Raw genomic sequence first — 27,873 nt, forward strand, 5'->3', positions numbered from 1 at the left:
AAAGAGCAAAGGGCAATCTAACATGTAGAGTATGCTGACACTCTGGAAGTAAAAAGGCAAGTTATGAATACATATATGCTTTTGCACAGACCAGTTCTGGGAGTGTAAGCAAGAGAACATAACCGTGCCTGCGTCTGGGAAAAATGGGGTGGCTGGAGTATAGGAGGGTAAATATTTTCACCGCATGTTTTATACATCTTATTATCTATTATAAAAATAAGAAACTGTTTTTAAAGGTCCTGAAAAATCATTCAATAAGTATAATGTGTCAATTGATGGCAAAAATTATGACTATAAATTAATGAACTAAAGGAGAACATAAGGAAAAGTAAGATTTTGTAATTAATGAGAAACAAAAATAAACTACAAGAATTCTAAAGAAATCCTATATAGTTTCTTAACTAGATACAGCAATAAAATACTGAAATCTACTGGCTGCCCACAAAGAATGTATGAATAATTACTATACTACTTACTTGAGTCTCTTCAGGAATCAAATTTAAAGTTTTCAACAATCTCCTGTAGGTGGGCGGGAAAATACAGACATAAGGATTTGTGTCTGTATGTACGAATGGAGAAAAATAACTAAACCTTCATATTTGTATAAATAAAACTCTCAAAATAAAAAATTATGCGCCTTAATAAGCAAGACTCCCTTCAAACACATCTTTGAAAATAGAAGATATTACTTTGACCACCAGAGGCCACTCAAGTTTCGTAAGAACAACAAAATTACATCAAGAAGACTTCTAGTCCTAACTTTGCCAGCTGAGAGCTGGACAGGGCATAACTCTTATCCTTTCTCTGAAAGGATTGCACTAGATGTTTAAGTCATTTTTACCTAGAATATTAAAAACACTAGCTTTAAAATACCTCACATATTGAAAGAAAATCTGGCATCCTCAGTCTGGAAAACGCTACAGTTTTATATTGGCAATAAATGGTCCCAAGTTCAAAAGTAATCCCAATATCAAACCAGTAATCATTGACTCATCAAAGAACACCAAACTTATTAGGTATAAGTTTAATGGAGAACTTTTAATGACTTTCTCTTAAAATATACAAAGTACACTGAGCAGGCTTAGGTAAAATTAAAAAAAAAAAAAAGGGCATGTACGATTAACAAAGGAAATTCCAAGTATTTCAAATATTCTTACGTTTAAAAAAAAAGTGACTCCAAATCTACTCAAGGCTGTAGCCCTACCTACCACTTTACATGAAATTCAAAGGATAGAGGAGTGGGTCTACTAGAAAGACTAGGGTCACCTAATTGCTTTATAGAAATTTTGAGAAGTGCCTCACTAGCTGAGTGCAGAAATAAGACTGTATTTATAGTCTTATATTTATAGGTCACTCCTGATCTAGTTGCCTTTTTCTGCTTGGCAGTTTGGAAGACAAATAGCAAAAATTTTATTGCAATTACCTCACAGTATTTCTACTTTAATTAATAAATCCACAGCTTACAGAAGCTAAAAAAAAAGCATCAAAGAAAGTAACAGTATTTAATTTTGATGAAAACCTAGCAATTGGAAACAAAGCTGCTAGAACAAGGCAAAAAACAGAAACATAATCATACAGAAAGTCAAAATAGCACTGTCTAGAATATACATCATCAAGAGACAAGAGGCCAATTAAATTCAGTTGTGGAAGAGCTAAATGTAAGCAAATGAATCAGAGTTAAAATCCAGAGACAGAGAAAAAACCTAAATAAAAGCAAACTTATCTGATGGGGAGTCACTGTTTAATAAGTATGTCGTTTCAGTTTGGGAAGATGAAAAGCATTGGGTGGTGGTGATGGTTGCACAACAGTGTGAATGTAAATACTTAACACCACTGAACTGTACGCTTAAATAGTTAAAAAGGAAAATTTTATGTATATTTTACCACAATTAAAAAAAATTTTTTTAACGTGAGTTTATCTGGCACCAGCTGACTTTGCTGAATGTAACAATCATTTCTGTAAGACATCAATCTGTATTTTGAACTTAATTTCTACTAGAAACAGAGAGCATCCACAGAACAGCAAGATATTACACTACTGTTGACCCAAATTTCAATTCCTGTAGTTAATCCTATGACAACTTTGCATATTTGACTTCATACCTGATGATGCCCCAATGGAGTATTCACCTTACCTGGAGCTACAGAAATCTCAGTTTCAAGCAAAAATGTTTAGTAAATAAGGTAAATTTTCTTTTACCTTAAAAAGTTGACAATTTTTAAAGATCTTAATTTAAAATTTCAATTACTGTAAATATAGGAATAATTTTATAAAAGGAAGTTAGTTTCCTTTACAAATAACAATAAATTGCTTACATGTCTATATTACAATGATTAAATAGAAATATTAGGCTATAAAGTAATCTCTTATAATCAATTATTTCATTTTTTAAGTTACCTCTTACCAGTGAGTATACTGAAATATTAATATCTTTACAGAATCTGCAGGTATTCAGTTTTTAAATGTACTCTTACCATACCTATTGCTTTTACAAAACAGCAATATCAGAATATAATTCTTTATTCTATCCAAATTACTGTGTATTTTCAGAATAAGAACATAAAAATAGTAGAACACAATGTAATGGTGAAATTAAACAGAACTTGGTGTAGCAAAATAATTAGCACCTACTAGTAGAAAACACCCCAAAAAATCAAACACCACTGGTAAGGCCCATGCCAAATTATTAAACTTCTTTTATCCTTAAGAAACCTAGACTACCAAGGGGGAAGGGGGGTGTGGGATGAATTGGGAGATTGGGATTGAAATATATACACTACTGATATTATGTATTAAATAGATAACTAATGGGAACTTACTGTATAGCACAGGGAACTCTATTCAGTGCTCTGTGGTGACCTAAATGGGAAGGAAAACCAAAAAAGAGGGGATATATGTGTACATATAGCTGATTCACTTTGCTATATAGTAGAAACTAACACAGCATTGTAAAGCAACTATACTCCAATAAAAATTAATTTTAAAAAAAGAAGTCTATATAATTGGGGAAGGCAGTAATATAAACAGATGATTCCATATGCAACCCTGTACTGTTAGTAAAACAAAACAGAAGACACAGTTTGATGATTACATACAAAAGAAAAGAACATTGGGCTGTAAAGAAGATTGGCTTTAAGCCAGATCTTTAATTAACACAACAGAAAAGGGAAAAGGTATTAGAGCAGGGGGATATAACGAAGGTACTATAGGATAATAAGGGAAGAATATGCTAATATCACCTTGAATTCAAAGAATCTTTTTTGTAACTTTCAAAGAGCTTTAAAATAACTGATGAGAATGGCCATCATCAAAAAATCTAGAAACAATAAATGCTGGAGAGGGTGTGGAGAAAAGGGAACACTGGCACTGCTGGTGGGAATGTGAATTGGTACAGCCACTATGGAGAACAGTATGGAGTTTCCTTAAAAAACTACAAATAGGGCTTCCCTGGTGGCGCAGTGGTTGAGAGTCCGCCTGCCGATGCAGGGGACATGGGTTCATGCCCCGGTCCGGGAAGATCCCACACGCCGTGGAGCGGCTGGGCCCATGAGCCATGGCCGCTGAGCCTGCGCGTCTGGAGCCTGTGCTCCGCAACAGGAGAGGCCACAACAGTGAGAGGCCCACATACCGCAAAAAAAAAACAAAAAAAAAACTACAAATAGAACTACCATATGACCCAGCAATCTCACTACTGGGCATATACCCTGAGAAAACCATAATTCAAAAAGAGTCATGTACCAAAATGTTCATTGCAGCTCTATTTACAATAGCCAGGAGATGGAAGCAACCTAAGTGTCCGTCATCGGATGAATGGATAAAGAAGATGTGGCACATATATACAATGGAATATTACTCAGCCATAAAAAGAAACAAAATTGAGTTACTGTAGTGAGGTGGATGGACCTAGAGTCTGTCATACAGAGTGAAGTCAGTCAGAAAGAGAAAGACAAATACCATATGCTAACACATATATATGGAATCTAAGAAAAAAAAAATGTCATGAAGAACCTAGGGGTAAGATGGGAATAAAGACACAGACCTACTAGAGAATGGACTTGAGGATACGGGGAGGGGGAAGGGTAAGCTGTGACAAAGTGAGAGAGTGGCAGGGACATATATACACTACCAAACGTAAAATAGATAGCTAGTGGGAAGCAGTTGCATAGCACAGGGAGATCAGCTCGGTGCTTTGTGACCACCTAGAGGGATGGGATAGGGAGGGTGGGAGGGACGGAGACGCAAGAGGGAAGAGATATGGGAACATATGTATAACTGATTCACTTCGTTACAGAGCAGAAACTAACACACCATTGTAAAGCAATTATCCTCCAATAAAGATGTAAAATAAATAAATAAATAAAATAAAATAACTGATGAGTACAGTAACCTTATGATTAGCAGCACATGTTTATGACATTATCCAGATTTAGGCTATTGACCCGTTCTGCAACTGAAGCCAGTCAGCTAAATTTAAACTAAGGTGCTCTGACTCCCAGTGAAGTGATCATGTTACTTACCCTGTCATCACTTCACAAATCTCCTCCCATTAGGGAAGTATCAGAAGTACTCCAGTAAAGGTCTCTGATCCAACACCGTATGAAAACTGAATACAACTGAAAAATGGAAGGACCCCTCTACATGACAATTAAGCAGAGAACAGAATTAGAATTCAGTGTGGGGAATGTAGGCTTCATTTAGAAGTTTGCTAATAACTGGTCAGATTACAAAAATCTCATTCTCTTATGCCATATTCAATAGAGTACGTTTAATATACCATCATGGTATATTTATGTCCAGGAAGAAATAAGCTTTCTTAGAGCATTCCATTGAGCTACCCAACCACTGTCATGTTAGCTTCAATTGAGGGCGAAGATGACAGGGAGGACTTGAATTCTCGGTAAGAGTAGCCTGGAAATTGAGAAACTAGAAAGTCACAGGCAATATTCTTCTGTCAAACTATTCACGCTTTGAATCCACAGGCAAGGCAACAGAGAAAGATCCGTTTTTCATTTTATCTAAAAGGTTATAATAGCAGCTTAGACTACAGAGAAACTCTGTACATTGCTCCAGCCAGCTTCCAGTATTAAATACACACAGGATAAATAGCTTTCCCTCCTTCCCAAATGCATTCCTTTCACTCTTTATATTCATTCAGTAACTATTTTGATAGCAAACCATGGTTAGCAATTAGGTCACATTTGACCTCATGCTTTAGATGAGCCATAGGCCTTCACACTGGCAATTGCCCACCCAGGATGCTTTTCTCCAGGTATCTGCATGGTTAAACCCTTCAATGTCACCTCCAATGTCTTCTTAATGTCATTTTTCTACCAGATCCCCCAATCTTGCTATTTTTTTCACAGCATTAATCATCTAAGATACTATATAACTTTGATGTAAATTATTGGTCCCTTGCTACTAGGAATGTGAACTATATGAAAGCAGGGATCTCTACATTGTTCATTGATTAATATTAAGCACCTAGAATAATTTGCACAACATATGTGCTCAGTATTCATGGAGTAAATCTATTAAAGCTGGTAACATGCCCCCTCTGGATAAATGATTCCCACATCTCCACTTCCTTTCAAGAGGATATCTCACAGCACCTCCAACTCAATATGCCAGAACAGCTCTTCACACTTCTCAGAAAACTGCTTTATCTCCTGTTTTCCCCATTTTGGTCAATGAAACCTGAGTCACACAAGACCCAAAACTTTTCATATCTAAGTAACTAAATCCAGGTATATCTACCATCTCAATATATAACGTACATGTATCTCCACTTCCTGAACCCAGCTACCACTGTCTTTGTTCATATGCTCTTAATCTAGCCATTGGACTCCCTAACAGTAAAACACTGGTCTCCTTGCTTCTGATGCCATCTCTTCCACTCAGCAAACTGCAGCCAGAGTGTTCATTCTGATAAGACACCTGATTTAAAAATCTCAGTTATTCCCCATATCCCAAAGAATGAAGTCTCAGCCTAAACTTGAAAAAGCTTATTTATGACCTTGCTCCTACCATTCCAGCTTCACCTCCTACCAATTCCCCAACAGCCTCCAGAACCTCCAGACATAACAAACTACATCCTGTTCTGCAAGTGTGCCACTATTTCTCACCACCATATCATGGCATGCTTTTCTCCTGCCGAGAATATCTTTCTTCTACTTATTTGCCTTCACCCTCTACCTAGTGCTATATAACATTACATTCAATTTACTTTCCTTCCTCTCCTCCCTCCCAATCTAAACACCACTGCAAAGGCAACGAATGTGTACCTTTCTTATTCCTGTTGCTTAGCACAGTAAAGGTACTTATTAAATACTGATCAAATAAATATATTATTCATATGACCACTACATGAGCCATTCTGAAGAACCTAAATAATAGTTTGTACCTTTTGGTTACTCAGAAAACTCCCAATGAGCACTATTAGATTATGGCTCCTATTACACTTCTCATGACACTAATGCCACTTCATTTTTGAGCAAAAGGTACCAATGAGAATCCTTTAGCTCTAGTACCTAAAGCAGTGATTCTCAACCCTGTCTGCACATTAGAATCATCTAAAGAGCTTTAAAAAAAAATACTAATGCCTAGGTCTTGTCCTCTGAAATCCCTATACGGTTGCCTGGGACATTTTTTTTTAATCTTAAACTTATCTTAGGATGAGATCCATTGATGTTAAAGCAAGGTAAACATATTCCTGATATCCTAAATTAAAACAAGAAGTTTTTAAGTATAGACTTGAACCTAAAAATTACATAATACTACTTCTACTTGAAAATGTTTAAACTTCCAGACATCTAAAACAAAAATGAATTTTAGAATATAGTTAAAGTCTGTGAAGAAAAAAAATAACATTGGATGTCAATTAAAATGGTCAAAATAAAGAATCCACAAGAATTAATCATTGTTCAGTGCCCAGGGAGAGATAAATGCAGGCAATGATACTTAAAAAAAAGCCAAGAAAATTTAAATATAATCTTGAGAGAGAGCTTAAGTGTGGGTGAACAACAGACAATGGTAGAATCCAAGAAAACAGAAAGGAATTGGGGAAGATAAAACGTCCATGAGAAAGATACAAAGTACCAGGGCAGAAGACTGGCATTGCAAAGGAGTGGGAAATGAGCCTGCATAAGTATTCAACAAGCTTTCATTTCCTCCCCTGAAGTAGATATTATCCCTCCCATTCCAGAAAAAAAACCACAGAGGCTCTGAAAAGCTCAAATCTCAGAGGCATACGGAGCCTGGAATCAGACTCAGGCCTGTATGACTTTAAAAACCAAGCCCTTTCCACCATATCACCTTGCTTCACAAAGCAAACAGGCAAGGACAGAGAAAACAAAATTCAAGGGCATTAAATGGCACAACAAAGCAAAAAAACAGGGACCTGCCTGGTGGCACAGTGGTTAAGAATCTGCCTGCCAATGCAGGAAACATGGGTTCGAGCCCTGGTCCGGGAAGATCCTACATGCCGCGAAGCAACTAAGCCCGTGTGCCACAACTACTGAGCTTGCATGCTGCAACTACTGAAACCCGTGTGCCTAAAGCCCGTGCTCTGCAACAAGAGAAGCCACCACAATGAGAAGCCCGCGCACCACAACGAAGAGTAGCCCCCGCTCACTGCAACTAGAGAAAGCCCACGCAACAATGAAGACCCAACGCAGCCAAAAATAAATAAATTTAAAAAAAATAAAGATACATGTCAACTAAATACTTAAGAAAAAAATGCGAAAAACTAGAGGAGGAGCTCCCTGTAGGCTTTTAAACCTAGAAATAAGGTGAGGGGAAAAAATGTCATTCCAAATGACATTAACCTGGCAGTATACAGGAAGGACTGAAAGTGAAGAGGCTAGAGGAAAGGAGATCACTGATTGCTTCATAATGAACAATAGACCTTAGTACTATTAAAGTACTGCATTCTTTAGTAGTTTTACAAGTTACTTGACTTTTCACTGCTTTAAGGAAACTTCTTTTATGTAAGTATTAAATACTTAGTAGTAGATTATTGTTCATCATAAGTGATCAAGTAACAGAAATTACTCAAATAGGCAAAGTTTGTGTGTAATATTTTCAAATCTACATCTCATTTCACATCTGGATGGAGTTTACAGTCTTTAGTGGTCAGCCTCCTTCCAGTCTTTTACCCTCCATTTCACCCTTAAAAAAGGATACTCAGGGCTTCCCTGGTGGCACAGTGGTTGAGAGTCCGCCTGCCGATACAGAGGACACGGGTTCGTGCCCCGGCCCGGGAGGAGGATCCCACATGCCGCGGAGCGGCTGGGCCCGTGAGCCATGGCCGCTGAGCCTGCGCGTCCAGAGCCTGTGCTCCGCAACGGGAGAGGCCACAACAGTGAGAGGCCCGCGTACCGCAAAAAAAAAAAAAAAAAAAGGATACTCAATTAACTTTGCTAATATGTCATTCATATTTGAAGTTTCCCTGATCAAGAACCCAAACAGTTTCTTATTAATTAACTGTAACAAATCCAAACATCTCTGCCCTTTACATGCCCCCTTCTACCATCTCACCTAAACTTCTGTTCTCTCGGAAAGGATCATTCATGCCTTCCTCCTCACTGGGTCACAAAGTAACAAACACTACCCTGGAATTGTCTTATTTCCCAAACCACAATACCTCTTTCTATTCTCTCACTCAACTTCCAAACATCCATAGAGGCCCAGTTCAAAATCTATTATTCTCCAGAAAGCCCATTACTGAACCCTACAACACTCACAAAAGATTCCATACCAATGGCTGCGAAGCCCACGTGTGACTCATGTTTGGCCCAGGTTTCTTTTTTTTTTTTCTTTTTCTTTTTCTTTTTTTTCGGTACGCGGGCCTCTCACTGTTGTGGCCTCTCCCGTTGCGGAGCACAGGCTCCAGACGCGCAGGCTCAGCGGCCATTGCTCACGGGCCCAGCCGCTCCACGGCATCTGGGATCTTCCCGGACCGGGGCACGAACCCGTGTCCCCTGCATCGGCAGGCGGACTCTCAACCACTGTGCCACCAGGGAAGCCCCAGGTTTCTTTTTTTTTTTTTTTAATAAAACTTTAGTCCATTGACCACACTTAAAAACTGGAAGATAACCCTTTAAGAAACTATATTTCCAACTTTCCTTGAAAAGGCTGGACACTCTGGCAACGCTGGGATCACACAGTCACACAGCCACAATCAGCTGTAGCTGAGTAGCAGCTGACGTCTTTTGAAAGATTTTTACATTTTGTTTGTTTGTTTTTGTTTGTTTGTTTGTTTTGCGGTACGCGGGCCTCTCATTGCTGTGGCCTCTCCCGTTGCGGAGCACAGGCTCCGGACACACAGGCTCAGCGGCCATGGCTCACGGGCCCAGCCGCTCCACAGCACGTGGGATCTTCCCGGACCGGGGCACGAACCCGCATCCCCTGCATCGGCAGGCGTACTCTCAACCACTGCGCCACCAGGGAAGCCCAGATTTTTACATTTTAAAGTCAGGAGATGACATCAACCGCCTGACTTCTGAGGCTGTATCTGCAGCAACTGCAATGATTCAAGAAATACTTGACTGCCTATTAGGCACTGGAGTTACAAAAGTAAACAAGACAAACACAGTCCCTCCCCAAAAGCCTAGCTTAGTAGCACAGACAAAGAGATAAGCAATCAGGATACATCCTATAAGTGCTACTAAAAGGGAAGTAGAGGGCACTTAGCACACAGCAAGGGTACCTAATTCTGTCTATGGAAAGTCAGGGAACACCCCCTCAGAGAAATTGACTAAACTGAGATCTTTAGCAGGTATAGGAATTATCCAGAAGAAGGTAGGGTAAGGATCAGGAAAATCAAAGAACTTTTGCAAAGACGATGCCTGAAGAAAAAAGCATTAAGGAAGTGAAATCAGTTCCATATGGCTAGAGCCATGACCCACCCACAAACGCAGGTGTCAAAAGAAAGGGCTCAATTGAAAGGGCTGGAGGGAAAAAAACAAGTGTTAGTTAGGGTCAGGAGACGTAAGAAAATTTCCATAAAGAGGCTGAATAAGTAAAAGTTTGTTAAGCAAGGAAGAAAGGTTTCAGAGAGCCCAGTTGTTGTGTTGAGGGGTGAAATGTGGAAGAAAAGTAGGGAGAAGCAGTGAAAGCCTAAATCAAGGCAGAGGGAGCGAGCATAAAGCAGCACGGGGATGGGGGTGTAGCATAGAAGACCAAAGGGGCTTACATCTTGGACGGTAACCAAGGATAACAGGGATGTGAAGCATGGCAGTTTTGGCTGGCCACAAGTTTGCCAAGAGAATTAGTCCCAACGGTCCCCTGGTGGACGCGGAGGCATTCGGGCCTCTCAAAATTCTGCTGCGCCCTGGCTGGATTGCACTTCCGTCTCTCTAGAAGACATCGGCTTCAGTCTGGATTGATTGTGCAGGCTCCAGGAGAGGCTCTGAGCTCCAGGCTGCTGGCACGCAGGCTCCCAGGGAGTGATTAGAGGCCTGGTCTGTGTGTGCTGGTTGGTAGAAGTTAAGTATAAACTACCTTGCATTATTTTCTGTTTTTTCTGTCGGAATGATGGGCTTGTTTACAGCCACTTGGGGAAAAAGCAGTGTGTGCCCATTACAGATTTACAGGAAGAAAAAAGGTGCCAAGAAAGTTAACATGTGTCCATACCAATATTCAGGATGAGTCATTCTGTGAATCCGAGTCTCCCCAGGTTGACCTTGTCTCCCCAACGAGACTGAGATATCCTCCAGAAAAGGACCGCTTTACACTTTTTTGTAGCTGCCGAAGTGCCTATAACCGAACTGGGTACGTCGAACACATTCAGTAAATTTACCGACTTACTAACTGACCTCGGCTCACTGAAGTCACCTAGTTCAGTCCTCTTTTTGCATATTACGATGCTAAAGAGAAGCGAACCTGTGTCACAGACTCAACACTTTCCTTTATTCCAAACTCCGCTGCGTCTCTCCACCCTCAACCGCAGGAGCAGAATCGTTGCACGATTCAAATGCAGCGGGAAACTCCAGGTTCCGCCGCGGAAAGGCCAGCCCGCCCGCGCACTCCCCTCTCCCCGGTGTAGCAGCCCGTGCCCGTCCCCGTCCACCTCTCGGAAAGGTAAAACGCGCTCACCGACTCTGGGCCGCCGGGAGACCCCGTAAACGTAGTCGTTCACTCGTCGCAGCGCTTCCAGGGAGGCACTTCCGGCGCGCGCGATGACGTCGGCAAAAGCGCCCGCCCCTAGACCCGCCTCCGGGGCTTGGGTCGAAGGACATCCTGGAAGAGGCACTGCTGCTAACTTCTTGTCGCCGGCTCCTGACCCTTCCCAGGACCCGTGATGCCAAGGCAGCTGCAAGGGGCGACGAACTGTCGGGGTTGAGCCCCGAGCGAGCTGAGAGCTCGCGCTCTTCTAGTCTCCCGGGCCTGCCCCACCTGAAGGTAAACGCCTACCCAGCTGCGGCCTTTCTCTCTGCGGGCTCCTCCCCAGACCCAGCTGCCGGAAACATTTGACCCACTCTCCCGCCACCCTTTTTATTCCAAGACCTTTACTTTTCCCTGCCCTCGCATTCTCACCAGAACGGCTAACGTGTGAAGAGTTTCAGTTGGAAGCTTTTAAAAAGCGACCTGTCGATGAAGTTGTCCCCCAAAACATCCCAAGTATCAAGCGGTTTTCCCATTACATCGCGAACTGGCACGCCTTAGAATCAATATTTTGACATTTGTGATTGTAAATACACCACACACACATTTTAAATCGAAAATTTGAACTTGGTTGATTGAGTCTAATATAACTTTCAGAGATAATTTTCTGACTTTGCAATATACGGTATGAAAATGAATTACAGATTATATTTGTAAACTGAAAAATACATATACAGGTCAATACCCTTCAGGGCCCTGAAAACTATTCCAATAATGAAATGTATCATTTCATAATTTAGCAATAATATGCAAAATTAGAGATTTGAAAGAACTTTATTTACATCGTCAAAATGTGAGGCTAAAATTTCCTCTTAGCACCGCTCCAGAGAAAAATATTAAGACAACCAAAAAGTTACCCAGGCAAATTAGTGAAAATCAACAGCTAAGTTTCTTTCTGAGCTCCCAGGCTCTTTCTCACGTGGGTAGGCAGGGTATTAGGTATATGTGAAAGCACTTTCTTGCTCTCAGCCTGAGGGGAGGTTAAGAGTAGCCTCAGAGTTTTTCCTTCATCTGTTTGAAACCCACCTCTCCATTCACTCCATATTCCATCACTGAAAGGGGTTAGTGTAAAGAATCTACTTGAAAGAAGGACCAGAAAACTCTTTTAAGTGGTGTCTGGAGAAAAGGAATCCCTTAATTGACCCAGCTGGAGTCAATGTTCCTGAGTATTACTAAGACGGAAAGTATATAAATTTGTCACTTACCTATAGTATTGGTTTTACTTGGAATGAAGAATACCTGGTTTAAATTGCTTCTGGGTTTGTTTGTTTGTTTTTTAGAAATGAGTGGTGGATTGGCCCCAAGTAAAAGCACAGTGTATGTATCCAACCTGCCCTTTTCCCTGACCAACAATGACTTATACCGGGTAAGTTTTTGTATTAGTATTGTTATCCACTGAATTCTCTATTTGAGATACAAATGTAGCTTAAGCAAACAGTTCTCTTAGGCAAAATTCATAATAAATACATTACAATGCACTTAAATCATTAATACCAAAGACCTGTATGGTAAACATAAGTAAGTGAAAAAATTAGACACTTGTAATTTCCAAAGAGAATTCCCAGTGCTTTATAGAGGATAACAAGCTTTTTATAAACACAGAAGCCACTACTAGCATAATGATGCTGATTTTTCCTCCTTGCTTACTTGGCTTTTGAAACTGGTAGTGGGGTGGAGGTTTTGGAGGAAGGGCTGATGGAAGCAAAACAGATCCCTTTCCTAATCCTCCAATCCTGAAAGTATATCTTAATTTATATATGTGGCGAAAACTTAACAGTTTAATAAAGTTTGTTTTCAGTTCAGGATAGGGGTGACTGGAGGAGAAAAAAATCCCTTCCAACATCTTCTTTCACCTTGTTACCTTACAGAGAACAAAATTTCCTTCTGTGCCTGTCCTGCAGATGGGTGGTTGAGAGGGACTGGAAGGAATGACATGAGTCGTATCTACAAGTGTGCCCGCTTTTCTCTGCTACTTTGGGTAGATGTTAAGTACAGTAGAGAGATGCTGCATAGGTGATACATAGTACTCGATTAATTAATTAACATAGCTTGAGTCTCGAACAGAGAAGAAAACAAACTTTATTGTCCTTCCTTGTATCCAAATAGAGACATATCTTTTTATTGAACACTTACTATATGCCAAGGACCACTTACAAGTACTAGGTACACATCAGTGAACAAAAAGGTGAAAATCCCTTTCGGCACTCACAATGTAGCAAGATAGAGAAACAATTTGAAATATAAAAAATTTAAATGATGTTATTTGTTAGATACTAAGTTAATACTAAGGTATTAGGTGCTAAGGAGAAAAAATAAAGCAGGAAAGGAGGGTTATTAAATAGTGAAATTTTACTTTAGGAAGGTGACTTTCGATTAAGACATGAAGGAAGTAAGAGGCAGCTATGCAGATGTCTAGGGGGGACAAGCATTTCAGGCAGACAGAGTAAATAAAGTGGAGAGAAGAGGAGGGGCAATCAGAGGTAAGCCCATTCAGGGGTGCCTTATAGGGCTTGCATAGATAATGGTAAGAACTCTGAATGAAATGAGAAGCCATTAGAAATGTTACGTAGAAAACTGTCTTTCATACAGATGGCCAATAGGCACATGAAAAGATGCTAAACATAGCTAATTATTAGAGAAATGCAAATCAGAACTACAAGGAGGTACCACCCCACACTGGTCAGAATGACCATCGTTAAAAAGTCCACAAACAATAAATGCTGGAGAGGGTGTGGAGAAAAGGGAACCCTCCTACGTTGTTGGTGGGAATGTAAATTGGTGCAATCACTACGGAAAACAATATGGAGGTTTCTCAAAAAACTAAAAGTAGAGTTGCCATATGATCCTGCAATCCCAGTGCTGGGCATATGTCCAGAAAAAACTATAATTTGAAACGAGACATGCACCTCTGTGTTCATAGCAGCACTATTCACAATAGCCAAGACATGGAAATAACCTATATGTCCATCAACAGATGAATGGATAAAGATGATGTGAGATAGATATACATACATACACACACACACACACACACACACACACACACACACACACACACACACACACACACACACACACAATGGAATACTACTCAGCCATAGAAAAGAATGAAATACTGCCATTTGCAGCAACATGTATGGACCCAGAGATTATCATACTAAGTAAAGTAAGTGAGAAAGAGAGACAAATACTGTATGATATCACTTATATATGGAATCTAAAATATGACACAAATGAACTTATCTACAAAATGGAAACAGACTCACAGCCATAGAAAACAGACTTGTGGTTGCCAAGGGGGAGGAGTGGTGGGGAAGGGATGGATTGGGAGTTTGGGATTAGCAGATGCAAACTATTATATACAGAATGGATAAACAACAAGGTCCTACTGTATGGCACAGGGAACTGTATTCAATATTCTGTAATAAACCATAATGGAAAAAATATGAAAAAGAGTATGTGTATATATATATATGTATATACATGTATATGTGTGTATATATACATATACACTTTGCTGTACACCAGAAACTAACACAACATTGTAAATCAACTATACTGCAATAAAGTAAATTTTTTTAAAAAAAGAAAGAAAATGAAAGGCAAACCACAAAAAAAAAAAAAAGAAAAGAGAGAAAACTGTCTTTTTGGTCTTCAGAATTCAGTATTACTAACACTGCAATCCAGTTATACTATGTTCCATGGTTACACAACTTATAGAACTCAAGCATTTATTATTACTGATTACATACATTAATGTATTCTGAAAGACTTTTGTACCAAGCATTATATAATAAATAGGACCGGCTGAAACAGTAGAAGTAGATAAGATTGCTTAGAGTGAAGATGTAGATGTAAAAGAGAAGAAAGGGCCAACTGTAAAGTACCACCAACATATTAGGGTGGGCAGAAGGAGACTGATGGTAATGGATTTTTCATTATAGAAGCTTTTTTGTTTTATGAACAGTCTATGTAAGGATTTGTCTTCTGACATAGTGATTGCTTGATGGAGTGGGGGGCTGGGGGGTAGGCCAGGAACAGTGATATTCCACAACATTGATAGCTGAAGCACAGGGTTTCTCTGGAGCTATGGTGGGGTTGATAGTTGTCATGGATATACCACAGGAACACTCAGCTGTGCAATGTGTGTGCCTTCAATCTACCACACATGAATAGTGGGTTTTTTCCTCTGTATGCACTCTTTTGTCAGAAGTTTAGGAACTAAGGCAAATACCTGTGACACCAGTAGCCAAAAAAGAGGATTATGCTAGTCACTAAAAAAATATATCTTCGAGGGCTTGCCTTATAGACCAGAGGCTAAAAATTTTCATAAACTACAACAAACAATGTGGTCAGTATATACAGCCTGAAAATTTAATGTTCTTTTATGATTTTAAATTAAATTGCAAATTATTATGTGGTCTTTTGTTTCAGATATTTTCCAAGTATGGCAAAGTTGTAAAGTAAGTATATCAGATTTTGAAACTTCATTTAAAAGTCTATCAGAATTTACTTCTCCATTATTTTCTTAATGGAAGTAGATTTACTATTTTTTATAAAACAGATATTTGATATAAAAAAGAAATAAAAATACTACTGTTAACATTTTATATATATTTCAGTAATTTTTTAATATACATAAATATCTATAGACAAGTTTTAAAAGACAATTCTATACATGCAATTTTGTTGTCTTTTTTTTAACTTGACATTATATTGTAAATATTTTTCCATGTACCATATAGATACATCCTTGTATTTAATGATTTCATGGTATTCCTTTATATGGCCTAATTTATTTAAATAATATAATTTTGTACTATATTACTAAGAACTAAAACTGATCCTGTTATCCAATATAAGACATAAGTGAAAGGCTCCGATTAAATATATATTTTAGGTACTAGGAGGTGTGTTATCAAGTATACTATAAATGGATTATTATTTGTCAAACAAATAGAATATAAAAACAAACACAGTTGACTCCTGAACAATGCAGGGTTAATGAGAGTGTAAAGTAAAAGCAAGATAGTGTTATTCTATCTTACAACTAATAATATGTTCTGGTATAAATTTAAAGTCATATTTAAAATCCCAAGAATTTAGAGCATATTTATCTTGCCTAGTTGTTTTTCTTTTAGCTTTGATAAATGAATGTTAAACAGTTGAAGTTCATGTGCATCCTGAGGTTAACTTCTTTTAAACTTACTTCTCTATTAAAAAATAATCAAAAATGCTACTAGGTCTTCAGAATTTCAAACAGTGATCATTATCAATCAGAACACTAATAATGATGATACGTAACAATGAATACATAAATACGCTATGCATTGTTCTAATATCTTTACATAAATTATCTCATTAAAGTCTCACAACTACCTTTTAAGGTAGCTACTGTTATTATCCTGATATTATAAATGACAAAACTGAAGCACACAGTAAACCTAAAATCATATTGCTGGTTAGCAGTGGAGCCAAGGTTTGAATCCAATAGTTTGATTCCAGCCTATTCCTTTAACCTTTACCTTTTCTTGATTTTTCCCTGTCAGAATCCTTGAATGAATTTCCGTACAAATACATAATTATAAGCCATGAGAATGCTATGAAGTTAGACACAGAGTTATAAGCACCTGTAAACAGGGAAGACCTGATCTAGTCTAGAGAGTCAGGGTAGATTTACCTAAGTCATTATCCTTTGAGTTGAAACCTAGAGGCTGAGTAAGAGTTAAGTAGGTTAAAAGAATGGGAGGAACATTTCAGGTAGAGGGACTTGCTTGTGCAAAGGCCCTGTGGCAAGAGAAAATAAAGCGAGATCAAGAAACAGAAAGAAGGCCAGTGTGACTTGAGATGAGTGAGCAAGAGGGAGAAAGCACAAGACAGGTCCAGAGATGGAAGCAGGTTCCTCTAAGGGCACCAAGAATCCATTAAATAATTTTAAATGAGGGAGTGACATGATTTGAATTTTTAGAAGCTTATTCCATCCAGCTTCAGTGTAGATATTGGATTGGAGGGGAACAAGAGCAGGTGCAGGGAGACCAGTCAAAAGATATAACAATAGCCCAGGGGAGAAATTTGGACTAAGATGATACAGGTAGAGAGGTAAAGAGTGGTCAGATTTGAGAGATCATTAGGCAGGAAAATGGGTAATACTTAATGATATACTTACTTTGTATGTAAGGGTTGGGTGAGCGAGAAGGAGGTGTTATGGATGACACCCAGGTTTCCCAGAATAGTGTCTGCTTCACTTCATGTGCTTAAATGAGTACATCATCTACCTTATATCAGGAAATGGTACCACTGTCTAGCTTTTTTCCCATGCTGGAGACATGGGAATCATCCTAGGTTTGTCTTTTTAAATCCTTGATGTAATTATTTTTCTGTTACCGTAGAAGGTACCTCTATCAAAGTAATGTATTTTAATTGGTTTATAGGTCTTTCTCCACCTCTAGACTGTAAGCCTTTTCCTGAGGATAAAAACCCATCCTACTGCCAGTGCTTAGTACCTGTGCTTGAGGCTAATGGAAAGACTGAATGGCCACATGAACAAACAAATGGATGCACGCTTTTGAGAAACTGCTTTCCCATTTGTATCTGTCTTTTTGTTTTAACATATTGAGGTAGGATTAATAGGGGTTACAGAGACAACCTTAAAGAAGATTTTTATATCAAAATAGGTGAGATGAAAGGAACATTTTATAGATAAAGCTTAGAGAGGTGCCTGGCAAATAATAGAGTAAAAATTCCATCACATGTATCCAAACATAAAGATTTGTTATTACTGCAAAAATAAATTTTTTGAATAGGGGAGATGAGGCATTGTTTATACAGAGATTTCAGTGGAGACAAGCAGAAAAGAAAGGAGAAGAAATTATTTCCAGTTAAGAACTGATACATTTTGAACCCTGAAGAAGGAGTGAAATTTTAATGGGCAAAACATTGAGATTTGAAAGCGGATAGAAGCCATATGAACAGAGGCACCAGTTTAGGGGAAGTTCAGGCCATGCTTCATGAACACTGAGTGCCTTCTTGTGGCTAGACCTCATAGTTTGCAAGTGAGGAGCAGTGAAAGATGAGGGAATGGGAGCCATAATCATGAAGGATATTGATTGCTGGACCAAAGAATAGGCAACTTGAAGAACCAAAGATTTTTGAGCAAAGGAATAAGTGATTTTATTTATTCCTCAAGTAGAAGACTTTTCCACTAGCATGTGAGCATAACTTAACACCAAGGGAACCAGTAAGAATAGATTATGGAAACAGTAATGCCACCGTGGACAAGAAAAAAAGCAGTGGGAATGGAAAAGAGAGGACAAATGAAAGAGGTCATTAACTGAGTATGACTTAGAAAGCTAACACTTCCAAATAGTACTTTCAAAAATAATGATTTATGACTTTAACTGACCATCACAAACATTATAAAATTTTTAAAAAGTTAAAGTAACTATCTTACTTTATACTTCTTTCAAAATTGGTTAAAAACTTTCCTGTTTATGCTAACTGGTGTGGCTTTGAAGAAAACCAGCCTAAACTTGAGCTGCATCAAGTGCTTGACTTCTCTTCCTTCCTTCTAAGCCCAATGAATAAACAGATGCAGCCTTTTGAGAAAGTAAACCATTTTAGTTGCCCATTTTTCCCTAAATTATTGTAACTTATATTTTTTTTAATAAGACATCACTTTTCTTAATATCGTGGCATCTTTTTACCAATTTCATTCCAATGACTCTATAGGTACCTAATCCCAAATCCAAATAAAATAAATTTTAATATGTGAAACGTAATACTAAATCAAATTTCTGTTTATTTATTCATTCATGTTCTCTTGTCTGTTTTCCTGTTAATTCAGTTTTTAGAAAATTATTAAGCTTTGTCTTAGAGCTTTGTCTCTTTTTTTGCTATTTGGAAATAATTTCAAATTTATAAGTTACAAAAATAGTACAAAGAACATCAAAATATCCCTTGCCCAGATTGACTTATTAACATTTTATCCCCATTTACTTTATCATTTGTACTCTCTCCCCAATGTGTGTGCATGTATGTGTGTGTGTGTGTGTGTATACACACACACAGCTATATGAGTATGTTTATATATATCTATGTGTATACATACACACAATTTGTTTTTGTGAGTCATTTGAGGCTGTTATAAACATCATCACCCTTTACTCCTAAATACTTCAGTGTGTATTTCCTACAAATACAATAGCGTTATATGTTATATAACCACAGTACAGTTACCAAACTCATAAATTTATCCTGATGCAGTACTTTTGTTGAATCAGTCATCCATGTTCCAGTTTTGTCACTTGACCCAATAATGTCCCACATAGAATTTTTTGCCTCTAGTACAGAATCCAGTCTAGAGTTAGGTGTTATTTTAACTGTCCTATCTTTTTAGCCTCCTTTAATCTGGAACATTTATAAATAATATAGCTCTAACCCATCTTTTTTTCCCCTCATTTTGTGTTTTCCTGATGTTGCCTCATGATTATGTGGTGGTTATGTATTCTTGAGTGTTATACTCTATAGGTGATGTGTTCTGAGGGTGTCACATCTGGATTCATACAGCATGCATCTGTCCCTCATTAGTGATATTAATTTTGATCACCCAGTCAAGACATTAACCAACTTCTCCACTGTATAATTACTTTTTTTCCCTTTTGCAACTAAGAAGCAGTCAGTGGGAGACACTCTTGAGACAATGCAAACATCCTATTACACATAAAAATTTCATTTTAGACATAGCATTTGTTGATAATTCTTGACTGATCCAGTACCATGATTGTTTCAAATGGTGATTTTCCAACTCTAGCACTCCCTATACATTCACCAGTCATCCTTTGGCATTCAGTAGCTCTCCTTTCTCCCCCTTTTATTTATTATCAGTATGGACTTATGAATTCCTTTTTTATGTGGTTTATAATTCATTACTGTATTTAATTATTTTGGTACTCAGACTGTCCTAGATTTGGCCAATCGGTGCTCCCTCCAACTGGCTTCTCTGTTCTTGTGCCATGCCCCATCGTTACTATTTTTTTCAAGTACTCCCTTTCTTTTTTTTTTTTAATTAATTTATTTATTTTTGGCTGAGTTGGGTCTTTGTTGTTGCACGCGGGCTTTCTCTAGTTGCGGCGAGCGGGGGCTACTCTTTGTTGCAGTACGCAGGCTTCTCATTGCAGTGGCTTCTCTTGTTGCAGAGCACGGGCTCTAGGCGTGTGGGCCTCAGTAGTTGAGGCTCATGGGCTCTAGAGCGCAGGCTCAGTAGTTGTGGCGCACGGGCTTAGCCGCTCCGCGGCATGTGGGATCCTCCCGGACCAGGGCTTGAACCCGTGTTCCCAACATGAGCACTGTGCCAACCACTGTGCCACCAGGGAAGCCCCAGTACTTCCTTTCTGACATAGCAAGATGTTCCAAGAGCCCTGTTGAATATTTTCTTAAACTGTATTTAATGACATATGATGAGCGAGGACCACAGGACTAGGGATGGGTAAAGCATCAGGAAAAAGAACGGGCTCTGTGCTCTTACGACCATCCCTACCACTTACGTACCTTGGGTAGTATGGCTAAGAAGCACAGAAGTGGAGATTCCTTAAAAGAATATTAAGATTATAGTTATGTTCTAACACCTAGAAAAAAATAATTTGAGTAAATCACTTTACTTTTTGGGTAGAAGAGAACATCTCAGTTTTGTTTTGTTTTGTTTTTTCCTGCAGAGTGAGGGAGTCAGTAGAGAAGAGGAATTATGCTTACTCCTCAAGATTCCATTGTCTCTAATCTCTTCATCCTTCAACTCTGATTAATGTTAGATTTATCAGATACTCCTAATCATAGCTGTGTTCACTTGTGTGAAATCAGTATCACACTTTCCCATTTCCATTCTTCTTGATATCCCATGACTTTGAAGAGTTAGCTATTTGTCAAATATATTAATTTCCTTGCTTACTCTATAAATGTTTTATTAACCCTTTTTGACCACTTGAGTCTTTCAAGTATTTATTCATATATGTTGTTTATGCTGCCTTATTATTTTTAACTGGCTATTTGTTTATGCTTTAAGGGTTACTATAATGAAAGATAAAGATACCAGGAAGAGTAAAGGGGTTGCATTTATTTTATTTTTGGATAAAGACTCTGCACAAAGCTGTACCAGGGCAATAAACAACAAACAGGTAAGCCATTCATTCCCAACAAGGTTTTTAACCAAAAGCCTTTGTGCTTATCCAGGCTAAAAATGTGGGGATGAGGGGATAGTCAAGTCTGATGGATATCAGTAGGTCCTGAGGGTATTTAACGTACAGAATAGAGGTCAAAACTGTACTGGGTTCCCAAAACACTGGTAGAATATAAGGAATAAAAGTCTATTCTACAGGAAAGAATTTGTCACACCTAAGTGGGCAATTGCTAAAATAATCTAAAAAATAAAATGGAATTGAAGGTTTGAGGAAATGGGATCCAATAACTGTAGTTTTAGGTTTCAGTGAAATACATCCTATTGCATGTGCATTTTTCTCTGTTCTAGTTATTCGGTAGAGTGATAAAAGCAAGCATTGCTATTGACAATGGAAGAGCAGCTGAGTTCATCCGAAGACGAAACTACTTTGATAAATCTAAGTGTTATGAATGTGGGGTGAGTAAACCTAAAACAGTATAATTTTCCATAGTTTACTTGAAGGTATTTTTCACATCAGTGTTTTGTTTGTGTTCTCCAAGACTTCTGGATGGCTAAAATCAGGTTATGAAAGTTTTACTTTGGGACTCTAGACTCATGTAAGTAAACTCAATTGAAATGTCGTATGTAAAGTTAACCTGAGTTGGGTAATATAGGGTGGTATTTTCTCCAGTTTCCAAACCTTTGAAAGTTGTTAGATTAAAAAGTTTAAGACTAATTACTTACATTATTGTCTGAAAGATTTTAGTGACCCATAAATGATTTTAGTGACCCATAAATGATTAAGTATCACAAATCAGTAAAAACATTATGATATGACCCATCCTCTATGGGATATTGTTTTGAAGTTTTCCCCCCTATTTGTACTGCTGATGGTTCAGGAGCTGAACTATACCCAGATTTTCTTATCTAGTTCTCATCATCTGTTGTTATCCATTTAAACTTTGGGTGATTAGGAGAGATGTATAGCCACAACACAACGTTGCCCAAGGCCCATAATTGTATCAAGAGAATTTCAGTCTGGGTCTGTTGCTGCCTATTTCTAAAATGTCTTTATGTATACTAAAAAGCAGGATCCAGAGGTTAATGGGGAGCTTTCTACTGAAGAGTAGATTACTGAGAGACATTGTCCTGGCTACATGATCATATGGAAAATAGAAGGAAATGTGTTGGGGTCCTTTCCCCAGTGCCACTCACTCCCCCTCAAAAATATATACATATACAGACAGATGGGTGGGTGAATAGACAGATGGATGGATGGACGGAAAGAGAAAGCAAGCAAGGCACTGGGTACATTCTGTAAATTTTTATGATTCTGACACCTAAGTTAATGTTTCAAAACCTGTGTTCCAGAGTCCATCATAAAAAAGAAAAAAAAGAAAGGAAAGGAGGGTGGAGTTGTTATGGTCAGATAAATAAGTATATATCCACATATTCACAGTAAATATTAAATTAAGAACTCCTGGATGAATCTGTTAATCTGTCTTTTTGGTTTATGGATCCATAGATTTGTCATATTATACTTAGTACATTATAATATTTCTTAAAACATCCCCCACAAAAATCTGTTTACGTTTATTTTAGCCTGATTTTTCCCAAAGCTATTTCACTATTAAACCCCTGCCCCCATTTTTTTTTTTTTTGTATGGCATATGTTAACAGGTTTTGGTATACCATTATTCCAAAAACAATTTGAAAAATGGTTCTCTAAGTACATCCTCTCAGCAGTTCATTAACAATAACACCTCTTGGGTTCAGCCGTGTCCCCAGGTATACAAAATACACAGTCTATTTGATGCTTTGTAAAATATACTTGAAAAGCATGATTATTTTTCTCTTCTGTTGTTCTAATCCTGGCTCAGCCTCTCCGCACACCCTCATTCTCACATATTACTTCTAAAGGTATTTTGGTAAGCTAATACACAGATTCATTGTCTCATTTTACAACTCAAACCATGTTATGGCTCATTATAATGTTATGGCTAGTCCAGCACTGTCAAATACAAACATATGCAAGCCACAGATTTAATTATAAATGTTCTAATAGCCACATTAAAAAAAGTAAACAGGGTAAAAACTTAATATATTTTAATTCAAAATATTTTCATTTGAATTATGGAATTAAAATTTTTTTAATTATAATATTTTACATTCTTTTTTCATACTGCCTTCACAATCCAGTATGTATCAATTCAGACAGGTTCTCAGTAACCACAAGAGAATTATAGCTAGTGGCTACCATAAGTGGACAGTGCAGGTGTAGTCTAGATATGAAAGAAGCAAAATGAAATTAATTGATAGGAAAAGTGAGGAAGACTTTAAATTTTCCATTTGTTTTTAAAAGAAAATGTTCAGCAACATCTTGGAAGTTAGGAATAGTTTTGTCCCCATTTTATCATAATAACTTAAAATTTTTACAACTAAGGTAGATGGTCCATTTAAATTTTGAATTATTTTATATCCTGAATCTTCAGATTTAAAATGTTTGAAGGAAGAAAACTTCTTTTACTCTTAGTGAAACGACTAGAACACTTCCTTATTGGGAGTTATAATATCATAATTTCTTCCTTCTAAATATTAAAGTAATGGGTTTTAATTTCTTTGTGTATATTCCCTGTGTGACAATATTCTTTTTTTAAATTAATTAATTAATTTATGTATTTATTTTTGGCTGTGTTGGGTCTTTGTTGCTGTGCGCGGGCTTTCTCTAGTTGTGGCGAGCAGGGGCTACTCTTCGTTGTGGTGCGCGGGCTTCTCATTGCAGTGGCTTCTTGTTGTGGAGCATGGGCTCTAGGCACACGGGCTTCAGTATTTGTGGCTCGCAGGCTCAGTAGTTGTGGCTCGCGGGCTCAGTAGCTGTGGTGCACGGGCTTAGTTGCTCTGCAGCATGTGGGATCTTCCCAGACCAGGGCTCAAACCCGTGTCCCCTGCACTGGCAGGTGGATTCTTAACCACTGTGCCACCAGGGAGGCCCCTGTGTGACAATATTCTTTCTTAAGTTATAAAACATTTTAGTCTTAAGGAACCACCTAGTTTCTGTTAATAACACAACAAATTTAATATTTCTCCTTTCCTTTTTAATGGGAAACAAAAGGAAAGTGGACACTTAAGTTATGCCTGTCCTAAAAATATGCTTGGAGAACGTGAACCTCCAAAGAAGAAAGAGAAAAAGAAAAAAAAGAAAATTCCTGAACCAGAGGAAGAAATGTATGTATAGCCACTCTTAGCAAATGCATTATTGTGTAGCTTCTGTCTTTTTCCTAAGTGCATTCTGATTTTTTAAGTGCATTCTGATTTTTTTTTTAATAATTTAGTGAAGAAGTAGAAGAAAGTGATGATGAAGGGGAAGATCCTGCTCTTGACAGCCTCAGTCAGGCCATAGCTTTCCAGGTACTAAATAGTTCTTTTCTAAGGTACCATGCCATAGCTGCCTTGAGTTAACGGTTTTATATTCCTTGCTTACTTTATTAATCATCTCCTGATGGCAACCTCTGTCTTCCCCTTTGCCCCTAAACTTTAGGAGATAGGCTTTTTCTTTAAGGTCTTTAGAACAGTGTGGTGGAAAAGTGCCTATCGTTTCTTTCTAGATTTTGAGGGCCCCACAACACTTTTACTGTCTTAATCTGTTTTCATTATAGAATTGAACAGAACTATTTGATTCAAGTGAATTTAGCCCAAAGGAAAAGATTTTACTAAATCGAAGATACTGTTTTAAAAGAAGCTTCATTTTAAAACAAAACCAAAAACATATTTTTGACCATTAAATATCCTAATACAAGTATACGAAACATTTTTTGAAGAAGGGTGTATAACTTCCTGATTTTATATAACCACTTATTTTGTTTTAATGTAGTTGATAAATCGTAAATGCATACATCAATTTATTTTTTCCTTTTAGTTAACTAATGTATTTTATGTAACATTCCCACATCCAACAGGGATGACAAGTAGGCTTCATTTCATATGCCTGTTAATTAGTAGAACTTGTCTAAAATAATTTTGATTAACATGGTAAGACTGGGACAAAACTTGGGGGTAGGGGAAATGGCATCTTAATGGAGTAGAACTGTCTGCACGGGCTAGGAGGGTAGAGAGTGCTGGCACTTGTCATGTATGTTTTGCCATGTTTTGAATCAATGGACTGTAAATAATATTAAACAGATTCCTGATTTTGTTTTGTTTGTTTTCCGAACCACATTACAGCAAGCCAAAATTGAAGAAGAACAAAAAAAATGGAAACCCAGTTCAGGGGGTCCCTCAACATCAGATGATTCAAGACGCCCAAGGATAAAGAAAAGCACATATTTCAGTGATGAGGAGGAACTTAGTGATTAAAATTATATATATTATGTCAATATCATTAAAAAATTTTTTAAATCTTGGAGTATCAAGTTCCATTGGGACTAAAGATTACTTTTAGAATTTGAACATAAGAACACTTAGTACCAAATAGTTTTTTACTTTAAAATAGTTCATAGGAAATTGAAAAGTAATTTTAAAGTATGTTTATCTTGCATCAAGATTTGCTAATAATCATTAATCTTGAAAACAGTTCATTTGAATAAAAAAGAAAACTTAGTACTATCATAATAATGCTATTGTCATCCCAAGAAAAAAGGTAGATAAGTAAAAAGATTTGTTTGAGAAGTTCATTATAAAAGTTTATTCATGATTGGCTTATTTGAAGACTTTTGAAATAAATTTCATCTTTAAAACAAAAACCTCTTAAAGACTGAAAAGGTTGAATGATTTATTGTGATTAATGTTAATAAAATTTTCTCAAGAGAATTTTATTTTTAAATGTAGGTGTTTTTGTCATCTTATTTCTTTTACCTTTATCCCAATCTGGATACATTGTAATTACCCATAAAATTTAGAGTAGCTCTCAAAGGTTTGTAACCAAAGAGCAGTAATTTGTCCTTTGGCACAAAGTTCCATTCCCCAAAAACAGCCAGCTTCTATATTTGTGCCTTTTCACTTGTACATACATCTTGCTAAATAAAATACATATATTTCTGCCACTTAATCCTTAAAAGGATGAAAGAAGACTTTTCAATCTCCTATACTCCCCTCTGCCCTCCTCCACCTTCTCAACATGGCTACGTTAAAATTTTTGGTTAAATCCATATTTTATTGTTTTTATTTTAGGACCATTGAAATACTGTTCAGAGCTAATGAGTGTGCTATGATTACATTTTTCCTAGAGTTAATAATTGCCTGGTTTTTTTCATGTTATATTTCTTTGTATTTATGACTGAAGCTTCCCATACCTTTTGCAGATGGATATATGGGAATGGGATTACGGAGCCTTTAATTTTCTACTTTCTCTATTTCTGTACTATTGAATGCTTTTTAAAAGAACATCTATTTATTAGTTTCTTAATTGCTAAAAGCAATAAAAATATTTCCACTTTGAAAACTATAAAGGCAATGAAAGTGTTAACCCCTTACCAGCAAAATATCTTCTAGATCTCAGTGAGGAAACCAGACAAAAAGGTTGAATGCTGGACTCTATTTTCTGTTTCACCCATTAATTCATCAAATTTAAAGCAAAGAAAAAAATTGGGAAAAAACATGCCACAAAATACAGAAAAGTTTATATGAATACCTTAAAACAGAATAGAGAATGAGCTAGTGACATAAACAATATATAGAAAATTTAAAATAGTAAATGAAAATATTTTATCAAAGAGTCTATTCAACTAGTAGGACATTAGTTTTTTTTTTACCTAATTAAAAAAATTAGTGGTGATGAAGATGTCATAAGAATACTTGTATTATATACTGGCTAATTTCTGAAGGGTAATTTAACAAGTATCAACTATTAAGTATGTTCTATTGTTTGAACTAGAAACAACATTCTCTTTTATCCTAGGGTTCTAGTCAGAAATACAAATATTTATGTACAAAGGTATATATTGTTATTTAAAATTCAGAACACAAATAGTTAAATATCAACAAAAGATAAAGCATGATACATACAAAATGATTATTAGAAAGCATTAAAATGTTTCAGAGAATTCCTAATGGGATGGAAAAACATTATGGATTTAATGGCAAGTGCAAAATACCTGCTGTGTATGGATACATACATGCATATGGATGGGAAAGTCAACAACTAAGGTAGTAATGGCATAGCAGTTAAGACTATAGTCTCTTGACGGACATACCTAGGTTTCTGTGGCCACGTTTCCACTTAGAGTTGATGGCCTGAGGCCATTTACTTAACCTGAGTTCTCTGAAAAATAAAAAGGTACAAACAACACCAAAAGACAAATATTGTATAATTCTACTTATACGAGGTACCTACATTAGGTAAATTGATAGAGACAGAGTAGAATCGAGGTTACCAGGGACTGGGAGGAAGGGGGAAGGGAGTGTTATTGTTTAATGGGTACAGAATTTTTGTTGGGGATGATGAAAATGTTTTAGGTGTAGACAGTGGTGGTGGTTACACAGCGTTGTGAATGTACTTAATGCCACTGAATTGTATACTTAAAAACGGTTAAAATGGTAATTTTTTTTTTTTTTCCTGCGGTACATG

General features: G+C 37.3%; 2 protein-coding genes across 10 annotated transcripts in view; one reads left to right on the forward strand and one right to left on the reverse strand.

Moving 5' to 3' along the window:
- Positions 1-27,518, reverse strand: part of PPHLN1 (periphilin 1) — a 157,877-nt gene extending 130,359 nt beyond the window's left edge. For 2 of the 9 annotated variants that reach the window (XM_033866909.2, XM_033866908.2), the window contains exon 1: positions 10,634-10,767. Coding sequence is in view for 3 of the 9 variants with exons in the window: in XM_019934604.3 (XP_019790163.1) it covers positions 10,194-10,233 (40 nt within the window). In the remaining 6 variants the exon portion in view is untranslated. Of the gene's footprint in view, positions 1-476; positions 499-10,193; positions 10,367-10,633; positions 10,768-11,095; positions 11,220-27,499 lie in introns of those variants that run through there. The other 7 variants (XM_019934609.3, XM_019934607.3, XM_019934604.3 and 4 more) reach the window with 7 other exon arrangements.
- Positions 11,218-26,130, forward strand: ZCRB1 (zinc finger CCHC-type and RNA binding motif containing 1). Its single transcript, XM_004322480.3, has 8 exons — positions 11,218-11,401; positions 12,445-12,530; positions 15,599-15,627; positions 21,219-21,330; positions 21,681-21,788; positions 24,424-24,536; positions 24,644-24,719; positions 25,533-26,130. Exons 2-8 carry the CDS (start codon positions 12,447-12,449, stop codon positions 25,662-25,664), a joined length of 654 nt encoding a protein of 217 aa, XP_004322528.1. The 5' UTR covers positions 11,218-11,401; positions 12,445-12,446; the 3' UTR covers positions 25,665-26,130.
- Positions 27,519-27,873: the final 355 nt, after the last annotated feature.

This window comes from Tursiops truncatus, chromosome 11 (genome assembly GCF_011762595.2).
Source record: "Tursiops truncatus isolate mTurTru1 chromosome 11, mTurTru1.mat.Y, whole genome shotgun sequence".
Classification (NCBI taxonomy): domain Eukaryota; kingdom Metazoa; phylum Chordata; class Mammalia; order Artiodactyla; family Delphinidae; genus Tursiops; species Tursiops truncatus.